This window comes from Seriola dumerili, unplaced genomic scaffold (assembly GCF_002260705.1).
Source record: "Seriola dumerili isolate Sdu_G_001 unplaced genomic scaffold, Sdu_1.0 BDQW01000866.1, whole genome shotgun sequence".
In the NCBI taxonomy this organism is placed as follows: domain Eukaryota; kingdom Metazoa; phylum Chordata; class Actinopteri; order Carangiformes; family Carangidae; genus Seriola; species Seriola dumerili.
This window is the reverse complement of record NW_019175121.1, coordinates 208,904-227,705: the sequence shown is the minus strand read 5'-3', so window position 1 is coordinate 227,705 and position 18,802 is coordinate 208,904. Positions and strand designations below refer to the sequence as shown.

Here is an 18,802-nt window from a genome sequence, read left to right as displayed (position 1 = left end):
CGAATCGATCAGCTGATCACAGCTAGTTAAATTCAAACGATCAACATCTGGAGCTCGTTAAGAGCAGAGCTCGGATCAGGACTTCTCTGAAAGCTACAGGTCCAACAGGTGGTGGACCTGTGGTGTCAGGTCAGATGATGTCAATGAATTCTACCAAAGAATCTGTGTTTAGAGTTGTCAGCTCAGGGACATACTGGTTCCATATCGGTGTTCCTCCACTGTCCAGCCCAAACTGCTGCTGTGACCTTTAAACAGTTTCTCTGCTACAACCTCCAACTGACGGAAACCCCAGTCTGGAAGAGACACACCACTCAGCTACACACACACACACACACACACACACACACACACACACACACACACACACACACACGCGCGCACACACGCACACAGGTTATCATGTTCTTCTAAGGATGTCTAGCTCAGGTTTGTCATTTGCGTCACTTCCTGTCAGCACCTTGAGGACAGCCGAGGTGTTGACGTGGACCAATCGAACCTCAGATAGGATTGTCTTCCACACCTCTGACTCTGCCTCCCTGTTAGAGATATCCTGAACACACACACACACACATACGTTTGTCTCAGGTGTTAAGTTACAGCACATGAATAGTGACAGAACTGACTGATGACATCATCTCCTCACCACTCTCCACAGGTTCTGAGCCGCCATGGAAACGTTGAAGTCGATGTAACCTGAGACTTCCTGTGCGTGAGGACTCATGGGAGCTGCAACGTCGTGACTGAAACACACAACAACTTTGCTCCACTCGCTGCAGTACCTCAGGTGTTGTCCGTCAAACAGAACACCCCTGAGGTGACCGGTGCACCTGTTCACCCGGTTACCTGTTAAGAAAGCGCGAGGTCATCCCATGAACCAGCTGGATGACGTCACCATGACGGACAGGTCGAGGAGGACTGCCGACCACCAGCTTCTGTCTGAGACAGAGAGACAGGTGAGACAGGGACTACACCTCCCAGCATGCCCCGGGACAGACAGGTGACCTACCTGCCTGGGTCTTTGATGATCCACCAGTTGTTGACATCTTTGAAGGGATAACAAGTGACCTGCTGCTGGTGGGAGCTGCCCCGCCCATTTTCATACCTGAACACACACACAGGTAAAAACAGTCACACCAGTCAAGCTCTACCTGAGAGGTCTGTGATTGGCTGTTGGTCGGTGTGAGCTGGCAGCACCTGATTGGGTAGTTGGCTTTGTGCGAGTGGAGCCAGCAGGGGATTGGCTGGGAGGCGGAGCTTCTTAAAGTCACCTGACTGCCATAGGCGACTTCCAGAGGCTGACCCTGAGTGATTCTGGAGAGACCACCCTGAAGACAGAGACACCGCCAATCTATCAATCAATCAATCAATCAATCAATCAATCATTCCATAGAGTTGTGATGTTACAATATCTCACAGGTGGAGAACAGTTTCAGTCTCTGCCCAAAATCTACATTTACAGTCGAGAACCTCTAGAACCAGTAGAACCATCTAAATACAGAACCTCGCTGACGGTACATGACACATAGAACCTGTTAAATGAGTGCTGGAACCTCTCAGTGGTCTCTAGACTCAAGGACCACTAGAACCTGTGTGTGTGTGTGTGTGTGTGTGTGTGTGTGTGTGTGTGTGTGTACCTGCAGACTGGCCTGGAAGGCGGAGCTCATCAGTTGGTCATGTGGTCCGCTGCGGTTCAGGACACTCAGGTGAACGTAGAACCAGAATACATAGAGGAGGACAGGAACCACCAGCAGACACACAAACCTACACACACACTGTACACACACACTGAGCTACACACACACACACACACACACACACACACACACACACACACACACACACACACACACACACACACACAGGTTAAGTTGAAGCAAGTGTGATCAGGTGAGTTTCAGTTTGAACCTGGACTCACATGACTGACAGTTCGGTCTCCAATCAGGTTCCAGGTGTGCAGAGAGGCCACGCCCAGCAGCAGCAGGTAGGAGAACACACCCATGTACTTGATCCTGACATCACACACACACACACACACACACACACACACACACACTTGAATCAGACTGACTGTGACGTCTCGTCCTTCAGTCTCAGATCAGATCAGTGTCTCACCCGACGGCTGCAGCACAGGATGCTCCGCAGACCAGCAGCCAGCTGTACCTGGACCAGGAGCTGAGGGGGAGCAGACAGCTGGTTGTCATGACAACAACTCTCCATAGATTGTCTACACTGCTATCACCTCCGGAGGTTACAGGTCAGAGGTCATTCTCACCTGTTAGGAGCGTTGTGGAAACGCAGGTAGGAGAAGAAGGCCAACAGCACGAAGAAGATGAGGACAGACTCCAGTAACATGAACCGTGATTGGACGATCAGAGAGTTCTCTGGAAAACACCAATCAAAGCCCAGAACATCAGGTACGACGGATTTACCTGGTTCAACCTGGTCCAGGCATCAAAGGGAGGCAGATCAGTCCACAGTAGTCCTGGTCCCTGAATGCCCCACACTCATTTTAGTCCCTGAACGCCCCACGCTCATTTTAGTCCCTGAACGCCCCATGCTCCTTTTAGTTCCCGAACACCTCATGGTCATTTTACTTCCCAAACATTGCACACACATTTTTCATTCCACGTGACCTAACATTGACATCACAGATACTGAACCAGCCTTTGTCTCTATAGAAACAACAGTAACTCCTGTTATTGTGACGTGTTGTTATAACAACGATGATGAGGGACACTCACCCAGCAGCAGCAGCACTGCAGCTCCCAGAGCCGATAGGTGAGAGAACCTCAGCTCCAGAGTCAACAGGTAAACCAGAGGAACACAGAGAGCTCCACACACCGCCGGCAGCAACCGCAGACTCCACACACTCACACTGCTGGGATACTCTGTACAACAAAACACACTCACACTGCTGGGACACTCGACTAGTTTAATCTCATTTTAATTCTGTTTCATGGTGGTTCTACAGAGGTTGGTGTTTATGAAAAAGTAAACAGTCACAGTGAATTAATGTTTTAAACTTGAACCAGAGATAAACTGGTTTGAACCGGATACAGTTAGGTGTTTCTACCTGCTCCGATTCTGTTCCACACAAAGTTTCCATCAAATCCTCCCAGGTAGGCTGCAACACACACACACATCAGTTATATAAATTTATCATGGAAATTAAATATGGTACACGTGACATCAAATGTTGTGTCATGGTAACTTACCTCCAAGGGCCAGGATCATGTGACCGAGCGGTGGCCCACTGTCATCAATGAAGAAAACTCTCTTCATGTAGAGAGACACAAATTGACCATAATACACTTCATCAAACCTACACACACACACACACACACACACACACACACACACACACACACACACACACACACACAAAGCAGAGATGTCTGAGTGTTCCTGAACGCATCAATAGACAGAGTTTTTAAAGTGCAGTTTGATGTCAATGGCTTTAGGAGGCTCAGGTGTATAAAACAAACACACTCACACCACAGCGTTGGGGTAACTGAGGTGGCTCAGTCTGGTCCAGAGGGCCAGCAGGGAGACGAGCAGCAGGACCAGGTCCACCTGAGCTGTCACCACCAGGGGGAGCTGCAGCACCATGACGCCCTGGTCTTTAAAGAAAGAACATGTCACTGTTGGAAAATTAAAGAAAAAATTATTCAATATTGTTCAGAAACACCAGCTGTTGTTCTGAGGTCCAGTCCAGGTTCTGGTCCTGTAGACGTGTTTATAATGGACCAGGAATGGTTTGATTTATTAACTGAGTCCAGTGTGGACTTTAGTCCCTGAACGCCTCATGTCAACTTACGGGGAAGGACCGAGTAAAAGTTCCTGTCGCTGACCGAGACCCAGGCCGAGGTGGAAACATCTGTTTCTCTCCTGAAGCTTCAAACTGAAATGATCTTCAGTCTCTGAGCAGCTTCATGAGGAGAGGAGCTTCACTGCTTCCTCTCTCATCTCCTTTAGGAAACACTGGAGCTTCCTTTACCAAAGGAAAGGAGACATGCCGTCCCACAATGCCTTGCTGCAGCAACATTTAAAACCACAGCAGAGCCACATAAATGTAGAAACATCAGAGCAGCTGTTTCTGTCTGATGGACTGAAGCTCAGATCCATAAATACAGATTCATCCTCTTTCATCAGTCAGGAGTCGCCATGAAGAACGAGCTGATGAATCTATAGTTACATCATCATCATCATCATCATCATCATCACAACTAAATACTATAGTCTATACATTAATGTTGTCGCACCAAATAGAAACATCAGGAAACTATAAACTTCTGTCTGAATATCATTTATTCTCAGCTCATTATTTCTATTTAATTATTATTTTACTGACTCAACTTTGTCAGTTTGTCTTTGTCTTTCATGTTTTCTTATTTCAACATTTCATCCTGATTGTTTCTGTGGTTAAAGGAGGATTGATCCTCCAGGTGTTAGAAATGAAGTCAGTCTAAATAAATCTCAGTGTGAGTTCAGTCACATTCTTTCCCCTTCACGTCTTTGACCTCAGGACGTTTTCCATGGAGGTCGAGGAGACGAGGTCAGAGAGGAGGTCATTCTGACTTTTCCACCGCAGCCCAGGACCTGGTCTACCTGTCCATGGACACCGGGCTTACACAGCTGTGGTCCGAATGAACACACAGGGTTAGCAGCCGTTAGCTTCAGGCTCACTGTTAGCAGCCGTTAGCTTCAGGCTCACTGTTAGCAGCCGTTAGCTTCAGGCTCAATGTTAGCAGCCGTTAGCCATCACAGTTCAGTCACATGAACACTAAAGCTAACCCTAAAGCTGCAGCTCACCTGGTCACGTCACTTCATCAACTGTAGACCGACCATCCTGTCGGTAAGCTGCCGGGATCAGCCCTTCCGTTAGCCGGCGGCTCTTCACGGTTTCCCCGGTTTGTTTGCAGCAGCGGCCGCTCGATGTGTTCGGTGTGCGGTTAGTTCTGTCTGCTCATCGAGACGCTCGATCTTCTTCTTTTTCCTTTTTTTCTTACTCGCTTTTGCCTGTTTCCTTCTCCTTTTCATCTTATTCTTTGCTCGCTTTCTTTTCTTCTTTTCTTCTCGTTTTCTTCCCCCTCTTCTTCTCTTTTTCTCTCTTCTTCTCTTGTTGGATGACTCTCTTCAGCCTCCACAGGAGGACTTCTGCCTGCTCCATATTCTCACCTAATCTTAACTATATAAAAATGTTTATTGTTTAACTACATAAATAAATTATGTCATAGATTCAGGCTCCTCCCTCCAAACCTGCACTGACGTCACACATGACATTAAAATTAATTAATCAGTTCCCACATTTTCATTATTTATTCTATCAGTCAGATCCTCCTGTCCCCTCATCTTCATCATCACCTTCATCGTCATCTTCATCACCATCACCCAACACCTTCATCATCATCATCATCATCATCACCCCACACCTTCATCATCACCTTCATCATCACGTCATGTAATGCTCTCTGTATTAAAGACACGTGCTCAGGTGTATCCAGGTTTATTAAAATTAAGGAGAGCTGACAGGTGTCAGTCTGCTTTGAATACAGGTACAGTTCTGAGGTCAGAGACAAGAGGCCACGCCCACCAGCTATGCAGGTTAGTCCATGTGAACACCTGGCTAGCTCCAGACTAACCTCTGTTTACATGAAGCTGCTCAGTCAGCTGAAGGTCCAGGTTTTTGAAGGGTAGGCTAGTATGAGTTAGCACACTGTTAGCCATGGTTAGCCCAGTGTATGAACAGCTCTGAACAAGTCTTTCTATCCTTCTGCTAGCCTTTGACTAGCATCACTCCAGCCCAGTTTACCAGTTTAGTTCAGGTTAGCACCAGGTTTGTCGTCCTCATTCTCTACCATCAACATGTTAGCATCAGGCTAACTCCTTGTAATGACCAGGTTAGCACAGGTTAACCCAGTTTAGTCTGTTTCAATCCGTCATCTCTGATTGGTTCTCGGGGTGTTCCGTGGACGGAGCCTGAGAGAGAGCTCCCACAATGCCTCCTCAGCCAGGTGGTCGCTGAAGTCGTTGAAGAACAATATGATGTCATCGTTGGGCTGCAGAGAGTACGGCCTGCAGAGGGACAGGGTTCAGGTGTTAGTCCACACAGCTGAGACACACAGGTGAGTCACACAGGCGAGACACAGGTGAGACACAGATGAATCTACTGAGCACTGAGAGGATGCTCTAACTCACGCTTGCTGATAACTCCTCAGAGTGTAGAGGATGTTAAACTGCTGCCAGCGTTTAGAGAAGTTGACCTTTGAACCCTGTGATGTCATCAAGGTGTCAGGATTCCCCAGGTGGACAAAGGTCAAGTCCTGAAGGATCAAGCCCCTGGACAGAGAGACAGGTCGGAGAGAGAGTGAGACAGGCATACAGTGAGATATACAGGTGTGAACGTACAGGTAAGGTGTATATAGGGAGGTGTACAGGTGTGAACGTACAGGTAAGGTATACAGGGAGGTTCCACCTCAGCCAGAGCTGCTCTGTACGCTCTGAATGATGACGAGCTGTCAATCAAAGAGCTGTACTCCTCCAGAGCCTGAGAACACACACACACACACACACACACACACACACACGAGTGAAGAGATTCAAGAGCATGAGATGATGATTATTGATTATTGATTATTGACACACACCTCAGCTGTGCTCCTCTGCCAGTCCAGGCGTCGGAGGGGGGCGGAGTCTAGTGCTGACAGGATGGACAGGTACGAGTTAAAGTTGTTCAGCTTCCGCAGGTGCTGCAGGGACACAGTGGTCACTTACCATGTTAGCTTGTTAGCATGAAAACACATATAAACATTCTCCAATGGAGCCAGTAAACCCCAACTAACCCCAACTAATCCTAACTAACCCTTACTAAAACTAACTCACCCCAACTAATCCTAATTAACTTCAACTAATCCTAACTAAAACTAACTAACATCAACTAATCCTAACTAACCTCAACTAATCCTAACTAAAACTAACTAACTTCAACTAATCCTAACTAAAACTAACTAACTTCAACTAATCCTTACTAAAACTAACTCACCCCAACTAATCCTAACTAACTTCAACTAATCCTAACTAAAACTAACTAACCCTAACCCTGTTCTTCAGACGGTAACGAACAGACTAATTAATGCTACTCTTTCATTTTGCTGACACCTGGGCGCCGCCCTCCACCTGTGTGTGTTTACCTTCATGATTTTGAGGAACTTCAGTAGCAGTTTCTCTCTGTCCTGAGGTTTGTCTTGAAGGATGATGACTGAACGAACCCTGAACACACACACACACACACACACACACACACACACACACACACACACACACACACACACACACACCTGATGAGGAGGAGGAGCAGTGAACCACATGATGATGATCAGGTCACTTCACACAACACTAACAGACATTTGACTTTTCCCTCCAACTGGACTGTGTTTTAATTGGACAGATGCAGGGTCACGTGACCACAGGTAGGTCTGTTCCAGGTAAAACCAGCAGAGGGTGAGGACAGGTGCAGACTTGGTTCAGACTGAGGAGGGAAAACCTCGACACTCAGACTCCACACTGACCACAGACACAGTCCAGTTCCAGATCTAGTACCAAGTCCAATACAAGATGCAGTTCCAGGTCCAGTTACTGATCCAGTACCAGATCCAGTACCAGGTCCAGTACCAGGTCCAGTTACTGATCCAGTACCAGATCCAGTACCAGGTCCAGTACTAGATCAAGTATCAGGTCCAGTTACTGATCCAGTTACTGATCCAGTACCAGGTCGAGTACAAGATCCAGTACCAGGTCCAGTTACTGATCCAGTACTAGATCCAGTACCAGGTCCAGTACTAGATCCAGTACCAGGTCCAGTACTAGATCCAGTACCAGGTCCAGTACTAGATCCAGTACCAGGTCCAGTACTAGATCCAGTACCAGGTCCAGTACTAGATCCAGTACCAGGTCCAGTACTAGATCCAGTACCAGGTCCAGTACTAGATCCAGTACCAGGTCCAGTACTAGATCCAGTACCAGGTCCAGTACTAGATCCAGTACCAGGTCCAGTACTAGATCCAGTACCAGGTCCAGTACTAGATCAAGTATCAGGTCCAGTTACTGATCCAGTTACTGATCCAGTACCAGATCCGGTTCCAGGTCCAGTACAAGATCCAGTACCAGGTCCAGTTACTGATCCAGCACCAGGTCCAGCACCAGGTCCAGTACCAGGTCCAGTACCAGGTCCAGTACCAGGTCCAGCAGCAGGACGTCAGTAATTGTGTCAGTTTTACCAGAAGGACACGTTGTTGAAATGTTGAGTGAACTCTGTCAGGTTCGGACTCTTCTCCTCATTCTGCTCTTTAGACCACAGCAACACCTCCGGAAGCTAGACAGGTGAGACACAAGTGAAGGTGAGACAGTTGAGACAGGTGAGTGTGAGACAGCTGAGACAGGTGAAGGTGTGCACCTCGATCTTGTAGAAGAGCTCAGAGTCCAGCAGAGTCAGCTGTTCAGCTAAATCCTGACTCCTGAAGTCCAGCAGAGTTCCTGGTCTGAGGACGAGAGCAGAGACAGGTGAGGGTCAGCAGCTGACCAATCACAGCTCAGCAGGTAGAGCCTTCGTCTAGACAGGTGAATGACTTTACCTGGCTGCCACGCCCCTGGCTGCGAGGGGGCGGAGTGACTGTGGAGAACCAATGCGCTGCCACTTCTGCTCCATCTTAGACAAGATGTTGGAGCGCAGCAGGTGAGCCGGGCCCAGCTCTCCACCAATCAGGAGGCTAAACACCAGGTCCATCAGCAGCAACAGCAAATCAGAGTCCAGCTCCATCACACTTCACACACACACACACACACACACACACACACACACACACACACATTATTATTACCATGACTGGTGGATCATGAACGCTTTTAAGTGTGTGTGTGTGTGTGTGTGTCTCACCACAGCTCGTCCACTACTCTGACCAGCAGGTGGAAGGTCTTCTTGGCAGCTTTCAGGTGTTCAGGTTCACGTCCTTCACACAGGTGTTTGTACGTGTTGATAGTTAAAGAAACAAACTCTGGACTCTTAAAGGTCTCGGTCTTTACCTGGTCTCAGGTAACAACTGAATTCTTTAGTGGAACCAGTCAGAAGACCAGGTGAGATACAACACACCTGAAACATAAACCGTCACATCGTCTGCAAACAGATGTTCTGTCCTGGTCCACAGATCCAGACCGATGATGTCACAGATCAGCAGGTCCTATTAGAAACTGTCTCTCTGGGTTATACACAGGAACTAAAACAAGACACAGTCTGACCAATCAGATTTCAGCAGAGGATATCTGTGCTGTAGTTTACTGATGACATCATCTGGTCTGATGAAGGTCCTGTAGGTGGAGAGGAAGGCTTCACAATACAGGACCGGTTCTACACACACACACACACACACACACACACACACACACACACACACACACACACACTTCAGATGATTGTGGTTCTATCACACTCTGACAGTGAAATTAAGTGGATAACTAACTAACTAACTAACTAACTAACTAACTAAGGACTGGGATCAGGACTCACCGGTGCTGATGTCAGTCTCTGTGGCGTAGACCACTAGGATGTCAGGAGAGGCTGCCTTCACGTCTGGCCCCTCCTCCTCCTGAGACAGTCAGAGGTCAGAGGTCAGGACAAAGGTTAAACCAGTGATATTTAATAGGGATCGACCGATGTGGTTTTTTGAGGATCGTTACCGATTATCGTTAATCAAGCAGATCAATAACTGATATTTGGAAGATATACCAACACAGAACTACAGCTGTACAAGGACAGTCACCGTGGCGTCCAGGTGTTTCTATTATTTGCTCCATTTATGTCAGTGTAGGTAAATAACAGAAACAGCTGTATAATGTAAACGCTCCACAGTGATCATCAACATCTGTCTGAAACTGTTTTAACAAACTGAAGATTAAAACCTTCATGAAGGAGGATTTACTGCAGGACTGTATCAGACTGCATCAGTTTAATGTTCCTAATAAACTGATCACTGAGTCAATATCAGTGATTATCAGGTGCAGTGTTCAGTTCACACTTGAAAAGAACTAGCTCAGGGCGCCTCGCTGACTCGCCTTGTACAGCGTGTACCACATGAGCTTAGTCCCACCTGCAGTGGCCGTGGGTTCGAATCCGACCCGTGGCCCTCTGCTGCATGTCGTCCCCTGACTTTCCTGTCTGTCTCTCACTTCACTATGTAAATTAAAAAAAAGACCTAGCTCAAAGTTCAGTTCATATAAATGAACTAGTTGAAATTCATTTGTTACATTTTTTAAAATAAATAAAGGCTGATATTCTTCTCCAATAGAACCTCCTATTCATCAATAGAGTTACATTTAAAATCTGTATATAAATATAATCTGTGTCTTCACTTCAAAGGCTGAAACAAACTGGTTTCAGTCGTAGTAGATGCGTCTGTACCGTCTGTACCGTCTGTACCGTCTGTACCGTCTGTACCGCCTGTACCGCCGTGTCTATGGACACGTCATGCAGCGTGAAACGTGAGCTCACGTTCATCATTTGTAAACTGATCCGTTCAGTTCAGCGTTCACCAGAAATATGCACAACACTGATCAGGTGCAAAGACTGTAAAGAGCCTGACTGAACTGGTTCATTTCGGTGCTGTTCTCACCTGGGAACTTTTCACCTGGTGACCTAAAGATGCTCCTTCATTTCATAGTTTTATCCTAAATTATTATTATTATCACTAAATAAGATGCCCCCCCCCCCTTTAAAATGTAACACGTTTACTCAGAGATATTTTCACCGACTCACTTTGTACTTTACTCAGAGAACATCTTCGCTCAGTGATTTGACAGTAACAGTGAGTGAGCGTTCACCTGCTGCCGTCAGTGAAGTGACTGTTTTATCACAGGTGATGCCTCCTTTTCTTCATCACAGAGTCTAACTACTTGCTATACATTTAAACTTACTCTAGTTATGCTCCAGCACCCAGAACTCTCTGCTGCTTTTAGTGGCTTTCACTGACAGTTGTTTACATGCTGTTCAGATCTGCTAGTTACTTTAGCTTAGCAATTAGCACTAGCTTCTCTCTCTCTCTCTCTCTCTCTCAGTGTGTCTTGGACCGGTGAACGTGCTCACACACAGCTCTCCCTCGTCTGTGCCGGTCTGTGCCCTTCAGCATGATAGGCTACAACGTGTAACCAATCAGATCGTGCTGTGGGCGGGACATTGCTTCAGACCACAGAGTGGTGACTACAGACCAGAGACAGGCGGCTGCATCAGAGCCAAAGTAGCGCATTTTTAAATTCATTTATTTTATCAGTAAAAAAAACAAAACAAAAACAATCACGATGGCAAATTTTATCACCGATAATCGGCCAGGCTGATATCTGGTCGATCCCTAATATTTAACAGAGAGGTCAGAGGTCAGATACCTCAGGCTTCATGGTGATTCTGTGGAGAACCTCCTCCCGATCAGTCAGTAACACCTCTTCCTGCTCCTCCTCCTCCTCCTCCTCCTGCTGCTGGGAGCTCAGACTGTGGAGCAGAGAGACGTCACTGACTCTGTGTCCAAGTGTGTGTGTGTGTGTGTGTGTGTATGAGTATGATTGTGTGTGTGTCTCACCTGTCTCTGCTCTGGTTCTCTGTGGTGAGTTTGTCGTCTTCAGCTGAATCCTGATCAATAATCAAATTCACATGAAGATCAATAAGATTAAAGCTTCATCATCATCATCATCATCCTGACATCCTCCATAACCAGTCCACATTGACCTTAAGTGACCTATCAGAGGTCAGAGGTCAGGTCCTGGTCCTGTTACCTGCTGTTTCTTCTTTGGTGGTAAAGCTGGAGCAGGAGGTAGCTCAGGTGAAGGGGCGGAGTCTGTGTCCAGGTGTGTGTGTGTGAGCAGGTAGGCAGTCTCCATCTCTCGCTGTCTGAAGGTGGGCGGAGTCTGATAGAAGATGGAGGGTGGCTGAGCGCTGTACGATGAACAGAACTGGAGGTACTGATGGACTGAAGACAGGTGGAGAGACAGACAGGTGGAGAGAGAGACAGACAGGGGGAGAGAGAGACAGACAGGTGGAGAGAGACAGACAGGGGGAGAGATACAGAAAGGTGGAGAGACAGACAGGTGGAGGTACAGACAGGTGGAGAGACAGACAGGTGGATAGACAGACAGGTTGAGGTACAGACAGGTGGAGAGACAGACAGGTGGAGAGAGACAGACAGGTGGATAGACAGACAGGTGGAGAGAGAGACAGACAGGTGGAGAGGTACAGGTAGAGAGACAGACAGACAGGTGGAGAGAGACAGACAGGTGGAGAGAGAGACAGATGGAGATACAGACAGGTTACAGATCTCTTCCAGCTCCAGCAGTGACAAGAACCAGATCCAGTCTGGGTCCAGGAGGCAGATCTCTCTCTACAGTCAGACCTGGTCCAGGACTCACCTGGTCCAGGACTCACCTGGACCAGGTCTTGGTGATGCTGCTGTAGATGTGACCTGAGCTGTTTCTCGGTGCAGAGTGCACAGGGTCCGACTCCTGTACTTCGGAGTTTGACCTTCACAAGTTGAACTCAGAAGTCCGGACTCCGGAGGACAGGAGCCTTCTTCCTGATATCAGCACTCAGCTCAGGTGACACTTCAACACACCTGTACCTGACTGAAGTGTGACGCACTCATCTCCACTCAGATCTCCCCTCTTCATTTCTATATATTGATTTTATTGGAGTGTGTTGGTGTATTTGACACAGAGGCTCAGAGAGGCAGAGCTGTGTAGCTTCTTCTTCTCAGACTAACGAGCAGCAACAAATATTATATTTCACCTCGGATCAAGTTTCATGTTTTTGTACCGGGGCGACGGCGCTCTCTGACGCTCTCTCCCGGCAGGACGGTTCTCACATCTGCCAAAACGCCGGAGCAACTTTCCAAACAGGCGTGATCTGGATAAACTGACTCATATTTGAAGTCGTAACGGAAAAACATGAAAACTCTAGACTGCTGGGGAACTCCCATGATGCACTGCTCTCCTCTCCCTCTGTTCATATCGCATCAACACAAACTGAACGCTGTTTAACTCACTGTGTCGTTTCTTCTCAGGGAGGGGAGGCGGAGTCTTGCTGGGGGACAGGGGGGAGGACAGAGACTCTGCAGGATCAACTTGTTTTTGGGGGGCGGAGTCAAACTCAAAAGAAGGCGGGGCCTCAGAGTTGGTCGTTCCTGTGGTTCAGAGATAGACAGACAGAGAGAGACACAGGTGAGACAGACAGAGACAGGTGAGACAGGTGAGACAGACAGGTCAGATGTTTCCTCACCTGCAGCGCTGCGTCGTCTCTTCTCTGGGAGGGCGGGTGGGGGGGAGGAGGGGGGAGGAAGAGGAGGGAGAGTCTCAGAGGAGGAGAGGTCCGTGTGGAGGAAGTCGTAGTCTGGATCCTCCTCTGAGAGAAGACACAGTGTTACAGGTGTGTGTGTGCGTGTGTGTGTGCGTGTGCGTGTGCGTGTGCGTGTGTGTGTGTGTGTGTGTGTGTGTCTGTGTTTCTCCAGCAGGAGGCAGCAGTTCAACGCCTCTCTGCAGACAGGAAGAGACAACAGCTTCCTATTTCTGTCAACTGACAGGAAGTAAAGTCACTCACACCCCCACTGCTGACTGGAAATGTGTGTGTGTGTGTGTGTGTGTGTGTGTGTGTGTGTGTGTGTGTGTGTGTGTGTGTGTTACCACAGTATGTGTTGTCAGCAGCAGAGTCTGCAGAAGAAGAAGAGCATCGCTTTAAATAGTCGTCGTCCTCACAATCCTGTAACACACACACACACACACACACACACACACACACACACACATTGTGAACACATGACACCAGTCTTAGGCCAGGTCCAGGCTCCAGGTGGTCTTGATGTGCACCTGGTCTGAGTGTGTGAAGTTTCACATTAAAAGACATGAAAGTAACAAATAAACTGTTACCATGGCAACATGTGTGTGTCTATGGTTAGACAGTGTGTGAGTGTGAATGAACGCACCTGTTGTACCTGTGTTTCAACTTCAGGCTCTCGTCTCATTGGTGCTACTATGGCAACCCTACAGGAGGCGGGGCCTGGCAATGATTGTCGCTTTTTAGGAGGTAGAGCTGGAGGACTGAGAGAGAGAGACAGATTGTTACCCAGGTGACCAGTCTTTACTCAGGTCAGAGGGTGTTGGGTATTAATCTGACCCACAGGTTTGAATCTGTAGACCTGAACCTGAATCTGAACCTGAACCTGAATCTGAACCTGAATCTGAATCTGAACCTGATCTACTGAGTCTATTATCAGTCGGTGTAAACCTGAGATGGTCTCAGACCAGCTGCAGGTTTCTGTGGTGGGCCGCTCATCTCAGGATGTGGACACAGATATTTAAAGAACAGGAAGTGATGTCCAAAGACCTGCTGGGTTTTAATTCTTTGAGTCGTAAAATAAAAACAATTCCATGCAACAGGAACAAAGAGCAGCTGAAAGTGTCGGCTCATGTCTTTCTGTCTCTCTCACTTCTCACTTCCTCTGTCAATCAGCAGAGAGACAGGAAGTGCAGAGGGGAGGGGGGAGGGGGAGGGCAACATGTGATGTCTTCAGTCTTTCTACTTCTTGTTTCAGACGCTGGTCTATTTCAGTCGACTGAACCGTCTGCTCAGAGTTTCACTTTGCACTCACTCATCTAACTTCATCTATTGATCACTGATCAATCAATAATCACATGGACTTCAGATCAACACCATCCAAAGATGATCAAACTGAATCAAAGAGAAAACCTTTGAAATCAATGACGTGATTGTGATTCTGAAGATTTGTTTCATATTCATCAGAAACAAAAACAGCTGTTCACAATCAAATATATAATCAATATAAAATCACTGAACTGATGTTGATGAGGTCAGAGTCTGTGTTTCAGTTCTGTGTCTGAACACCTGAGGAGGTGAAGTGACATCATCATCATTAGAGTCCAGGTGCCTGATGTGACTCACCTGAGTCCCTGTGGGGAGGGCACCTGGGGGAGGGGCATGAGTGGTTTTGGAGGAGCTGAAACTGTCTCCTCCCCCCCGTCCTCCTCCTGTGCAGGACTCCTGCAGGTGGACATCCTGTCTGACGTCTCCTGCTCATCAAACCCCCCCATTTGTCCCATGGCAGGCTGCGATTGGACAGGAGATAAAGGGGTGGAGCCTTCCTCTCTCTCCGCAGCCAATCGAACTAGATCCTGGTGAACACAACAACAAAAACTATATGGGGGAGAGGACGGGGGACAGGAGAGACCACAACAAGAAAGGACAAGGGGACAGAGCAGCAAGAGACGGGAGAAGACAGGAAGAACAGGACCGAATACTAGGACAGGACAAAACCAGGAGACAGGAGAGACAGACCACAACAGGACAAGATGCTGGTAACACTCACTGCGGGATCTTTGTTGTTGTGGGACAGAAGAGGACACAGCAGGACAGGACAACACACAGAGGACAATGAGACCAGAAGGAGACAGAGAACCAGAGGACAACAAGTACAGAACAGAATAACAGAACAGCTGAAACACAGGACGGAGACAGAGAGGGACAGGATGAAACAAGAGACATCACAATAAGAACAGGTGAGACACAATGAGACATCAGAGCACGACAGGACACTGAGGACACCAAGAACCTTAGCTTCCTCACCTTGACCCCGTCCAGCACAGCTCTGATCACCGTGGTAACGCTGGCTGTGGGCTCTTTGTCGTCGTGGGCAACGCCCTGCAGCATCACCTGATCGGCCCATCGAATCAGCTGAGCCAGAGACAGGTAGAGACGAGTGAGACAGGTGGAGACGGTCTTACTGCGGAGAGAGAGACGGGTCAGGGTCAGGAGACAGCTCTCTCATGTCCAGGGTCAAAGGTCAACACCTGTCACTTACCTGTTGTGCAGGTGTGGCTCCAGCTGGACCAGAATCTGGACCGCCTCCAGGACCCCGCCAGAGGCCCCGCCCAGCAGACCCCCCACCACAGACTGGTCCAGGACCAGTTTGTCCACTCCGGGTCTGTCCAGTCCCAGTCTGTCCACCAGAGCTTTGAAGTACTGCAGAGAAGTGATGACGGCCCGCTGTTGGTCCGCCAACACACACCTCGACTGCACACACACACACACACACACACACACACACACACACACACACACACACACACACACACACAGCAGCAATGATGAGACCATGTCATAATTGTAGTGATAGCTAAAAAGTGTTTTGTGAGGTCACACTGACCATGACCTTTGACCTTTGACCTCCAAAGTCTAATCAGTTCATCCTTGAGTCCAGGTGAATGTTTGAGCCAAATCTGAAGACGTTCCCTGAAGGTGTTTCTGAGATATCGTGTCCACGAGAATGAGACGGACGGACAACCTGAACACAAAATGGCTGCCGCTCTGACTGAGGAATAAAAATAATGACCGTCTTGTTTTAAGACAGAAACGTTAGACACGGAAGCTCCAGACTAACTCAGGTCTAAGACCAATGTTACCATGGTAACAACCAGTGACACCTGCTCTGAGCAGCACCAACAACAACAAACAGGAAAAGATGGAGAGAGCAAAGAGACGGGAAAGAGTTTTTAGAGACAGCAGCCATTTTGTTTTTTATTGTTTCACCCTCCAAAGTAAAAAGTCCTGTAGCTGCTGAAGACGAACATGGTCTCCGAGGGTAAATAGAGCTCAGAGGCTGGATGTGGTTCCTTGGTCGGCCATGTCTTTTACATTGATAAAAGTCTTAATTTACCCAGAATGCATTGCACCACAGTCTGGTTTAAGATAATCAAGAAATAAACAGCTTTGAGCAGCAGATGAATTCAGTCTCTCTGTGAGACCAGGTCCTGGTCCAGTTCTCTTCAGGATGAGGAGAGGAGCTTCACTGCTTCCTCTCTCATCTCCTTTAGGAAACACTGGAGCTTCCTTTACCAAAGGAAAGGAGACATGCCGTCCCACAATGCCTTGCTGCAGCAACATTTAAAACCACAGCAGAGCCACATACATGTAGAAACATCAGAGCAGCTGTTTCTGTCTGATGGACTGAAGCTCAGATCCATAAATACAGATTCATCCTCTTTCATCAGTCAGGAGTCGCCATGAAGAACGAGCTGATGAATCTATAGTTACATCATCATCATCACCATCATCATCATCATCATCATCATCATCATCATCACCATCATCATCACAACTAAATACTATAGTCTATACATTAATGTTGTCGCACCAAATAGAAACATCAGGAAACTATAAACTTCTGTCTGAATATCATTTATTCTCAGCTCATTATTTCTATTTAATTATTATTTTACTGACTCAACTTTGTCAGTTTGTCTTTGTCTTTCATGTTTTCTTATTTCAACATTTCATCCTGGTTGTTTCTGTGGTTAAAGGAGGATTTGTCGTCGTCCATGTTATAAATAAAGTTATTTTAAAAACATCTTAGTGTGAGTTCAGTCGGATTCTTTTATTATTCTGCTTCTCATCTTTGACCTTTGACCTCAGAACGTTTTCCATGGAGGTGGAGGAGATCAACCTGCTGAACTCTCAGCTGCATTATCAAACACACCTGTGACACACCTCAAAGACCACGCCTCCTTCAGGCAGGTGTCTACAGACTCTCCAGACTACATCCTTCTATACAGGACTCTGACTCTGACTACAGGTGTAGTTCAGGTGTCCACATACTTTTGTCCATATAGTGTAATGAAAGTTGGTCCTGACACACCAGAGGAGGAACAACTTATTATTGTGTGTGTGTGTGTGTGTGTACCTTGTGATGTAGTGTGTGTGTGTGTACCTTGTGATGTAGTGTGTGTGTGTGTGTGTGTACCTTGTGATGTAGTGTGTGTGTGTGTGTACCTTGTGATGTAGTGTGTGTGTGTGTGTGTGTGTGTACCTTGTGATGTAGTGTGTGTGTGTGTGTACCTTGTGATGTAGTGCGTGTGTGTGTGTGTGTGTGTGTGTGTACCTTGTGATGTAGTGTGTGTGTGTGTACCTTGTGATGTAGTGCGTGTGTGTGTGTGTGTGTGTGTGTGTGTGTGTGTGTGTGTGTGTGCCTTGTGATGTAGTGTGTGTTCCTGCAGGTTCAGATCAGCTGGCTTCCTCCTCTGTGACAGGGTGTGTTTTACTCGCTCAGTGCGTCTGATCCGCTGTGGGTGGAGCTTATCCTTCAGTCTCATGGTGAGAGACACGAACTGAGAGGCTGAAGAAGAGTTATCATCATCATCATCATCATCATCATCATCAACACCATAAGCTACAAAATAAAAGCCTTTCAGTTTAGACTACAACCTGAGGGAAACTGACAGGAAGTGACTGTTTTTAGTGTGTGGTGGCTAACAGCTCACACGTGAGACAGAATGAAATGAAAAAAGAAGAAGCTGCTTACCTGTCTTACTCTCAGGCCGGGAGGACATGTCTGCAGGTGGACAGACAGACAGACAGACAGCTGGTCACAGATCGGCAGAGCTACAGGTTAATCCTCTGTTCTCATGTTAAACAATCGCTCTCTCTGTTGGTGTCTCTCTCCCTTCTTCCTCTCTCTCTTTCTTTAAATATTTTCTACCTTTCACTCTTGTCCTGCAGCTCTCTCTGTCTCTGTCTCTCTCTGTCTCTCTCTGTCTCTCTCTCTCTCTCTCTGTCTCTCTCTCTCTCTCTCTGTCTCTGTCTCTCTCTGTCTCTCTCTGTCTCTCTCTGTCTCTGTCTCTCTCTGTCTCTCTCTCTCTCTCTGTCTCTGTCTCTCTCTCTTCCTGTTTGTGCCTCAGTTAAGTGAAGTCCTCACAGTGAGGATGATGA

General features: G+C 47.4%; 2 protein-coding genes across 6 annotated transcripts in view; both read right to left on the bottom strand.

Annotated features, from left to right (window-relative positions):
* Positions 1-5,039, bottom strand: part of pomt1 (protein O-mannosyltransferase 1) — a 7,080-nt gene extending 2,041 nt beyond the window's left edge. For 2 of the 3 annotated variants that reach the window (XM_022766529.1, XM_022766531.1), the window contains exons 1-15: positions 4,813-5,039; positions 3,494-3,620; positions 3,216-3,322; positions 3,074-3,124; positions 2,742-2,888; positions 2,273-2,381; positions 2,113-2,172; positions 1,916-2,009; positions 1,635-1,790; positions 1,195-1,325; positions 1,007-1,102; positions 844-936; positions 644-740; positions 458-550; positions 195-315 (exon numbers count right to left, since the gene is read on the bottom strand). In XM_022766529.1, the coding sequence (XP_022622250.1) occupies positions 195-315; positions 458-550; positions 644-740; positions 844-936; positions 1,007-1,102; positions 1,195-1,325; positions 1,635-1,790; positions 1,916-2,009; positions 2,113-2,172; positions 2,273-2,381; positions 2,742-2,888; positions 3,074-3,124; positions 3,216-3,322; positions 3,494-3,609 (1,471 nt within the window). In that variant the 5' untranslated portion in view covers positions 3,610-3,620; positions 4,813-5,039. The remainder of the gene's footprint in view (positions 1-194; positions 316-457; positions 551-643; positions 741-843; positions 937-1,006; positions 1,103-1,194; positions 1,326-1,634; positions 1,791-1,915; positions 2,010-2,112; positions 2,173-2,272; positions 2,382-2,741; positions 2,889-3,073; positions 3,125-3,215; positions 3,323-3,493; positions 3,621-4,812) is intronic. The other variant, XM_022766530.1, reaches the window with a different exon arrangement.
* A 451-nt stretch (positions 5,040-5,490) lies between these two features.
* On the bottom strand, positions 5,491-18,583 carry LOC111237440 (rap guanine nucleotide exchange factor 1-like). Of its 3 annotated transcripts, none has more exons than XM_022766525.1 (23): positions 18,396-18,583; positions 18,064-18,209; positions 15,900-16,111; positions 15,665-15,821; positions 14,984-15,534; positions 14,007-14,121; positions 13,708-13,783; positions 13,307-13,429; positions 13,074-13,211; positions 11,812-12,005; positions 11,619-11,668; positions 11,428-11,530; positions 9,560-9,638; positions 9,316-9,400; positions 8,933-9,025; positions 8,631-8,819; positions 8,453-8,537; positions 8,277-8,371; positions 7,191-7,269; positions 6,648-6,749; positions 6,450-6,547; positions 6,199-6,339; positions 5,491-6,075 (listed from the first exon to the last, which is right to left on the bottom strand). In XM_022766525.1, the coding sequence occupies exons 1-23, from the start codon at positions 18,421-18,423 to the stop codon at positions 5,940-5,942; spliced, it is 3,075 nt and encodes a 1,024-aa protein (XP_022622246.1). In that variant the 5' UTR covers positions 18,424-18,583; the 3' UTR covers positions 5,491-5,939. The 3 variants fall into 3 exon arrangements, with proteins under 3 accessions (XP_022622246.1, XP_022622247.1, XP_022622249.1); XM_022766526.1 differs by having other exon boundaries at positions 14,016-14,121; XM_022766528.1 differs by having other exon boundaries at positions 14,984-15,213.
* Between the last annotated feature and the right edge of the window lie 219 nt (positions 18,584-18,802).

Coding starts and splice junctions, on each gene's coding strand:
- LOC111237440 (XM_022766525.1), bottom strand. CDS start 18,423: ATGTCCTCCCGGCCTGAGAGTAAGACAG. Junction 18,210..18,395: donor CCGGCCTGAGAGTAAGACAG/GTAAGCAGCTTC, acceptor ACTCTTCTTCAG/CCTCTCAGTTCGTGTCTCTC. Junction 9,026..9,315: donor ATCAGTAAACTACAGCACAG/ATATCCTCTGCT, acceptor AACTATCAACAC/GTACAAACACCTGTGTGAAG.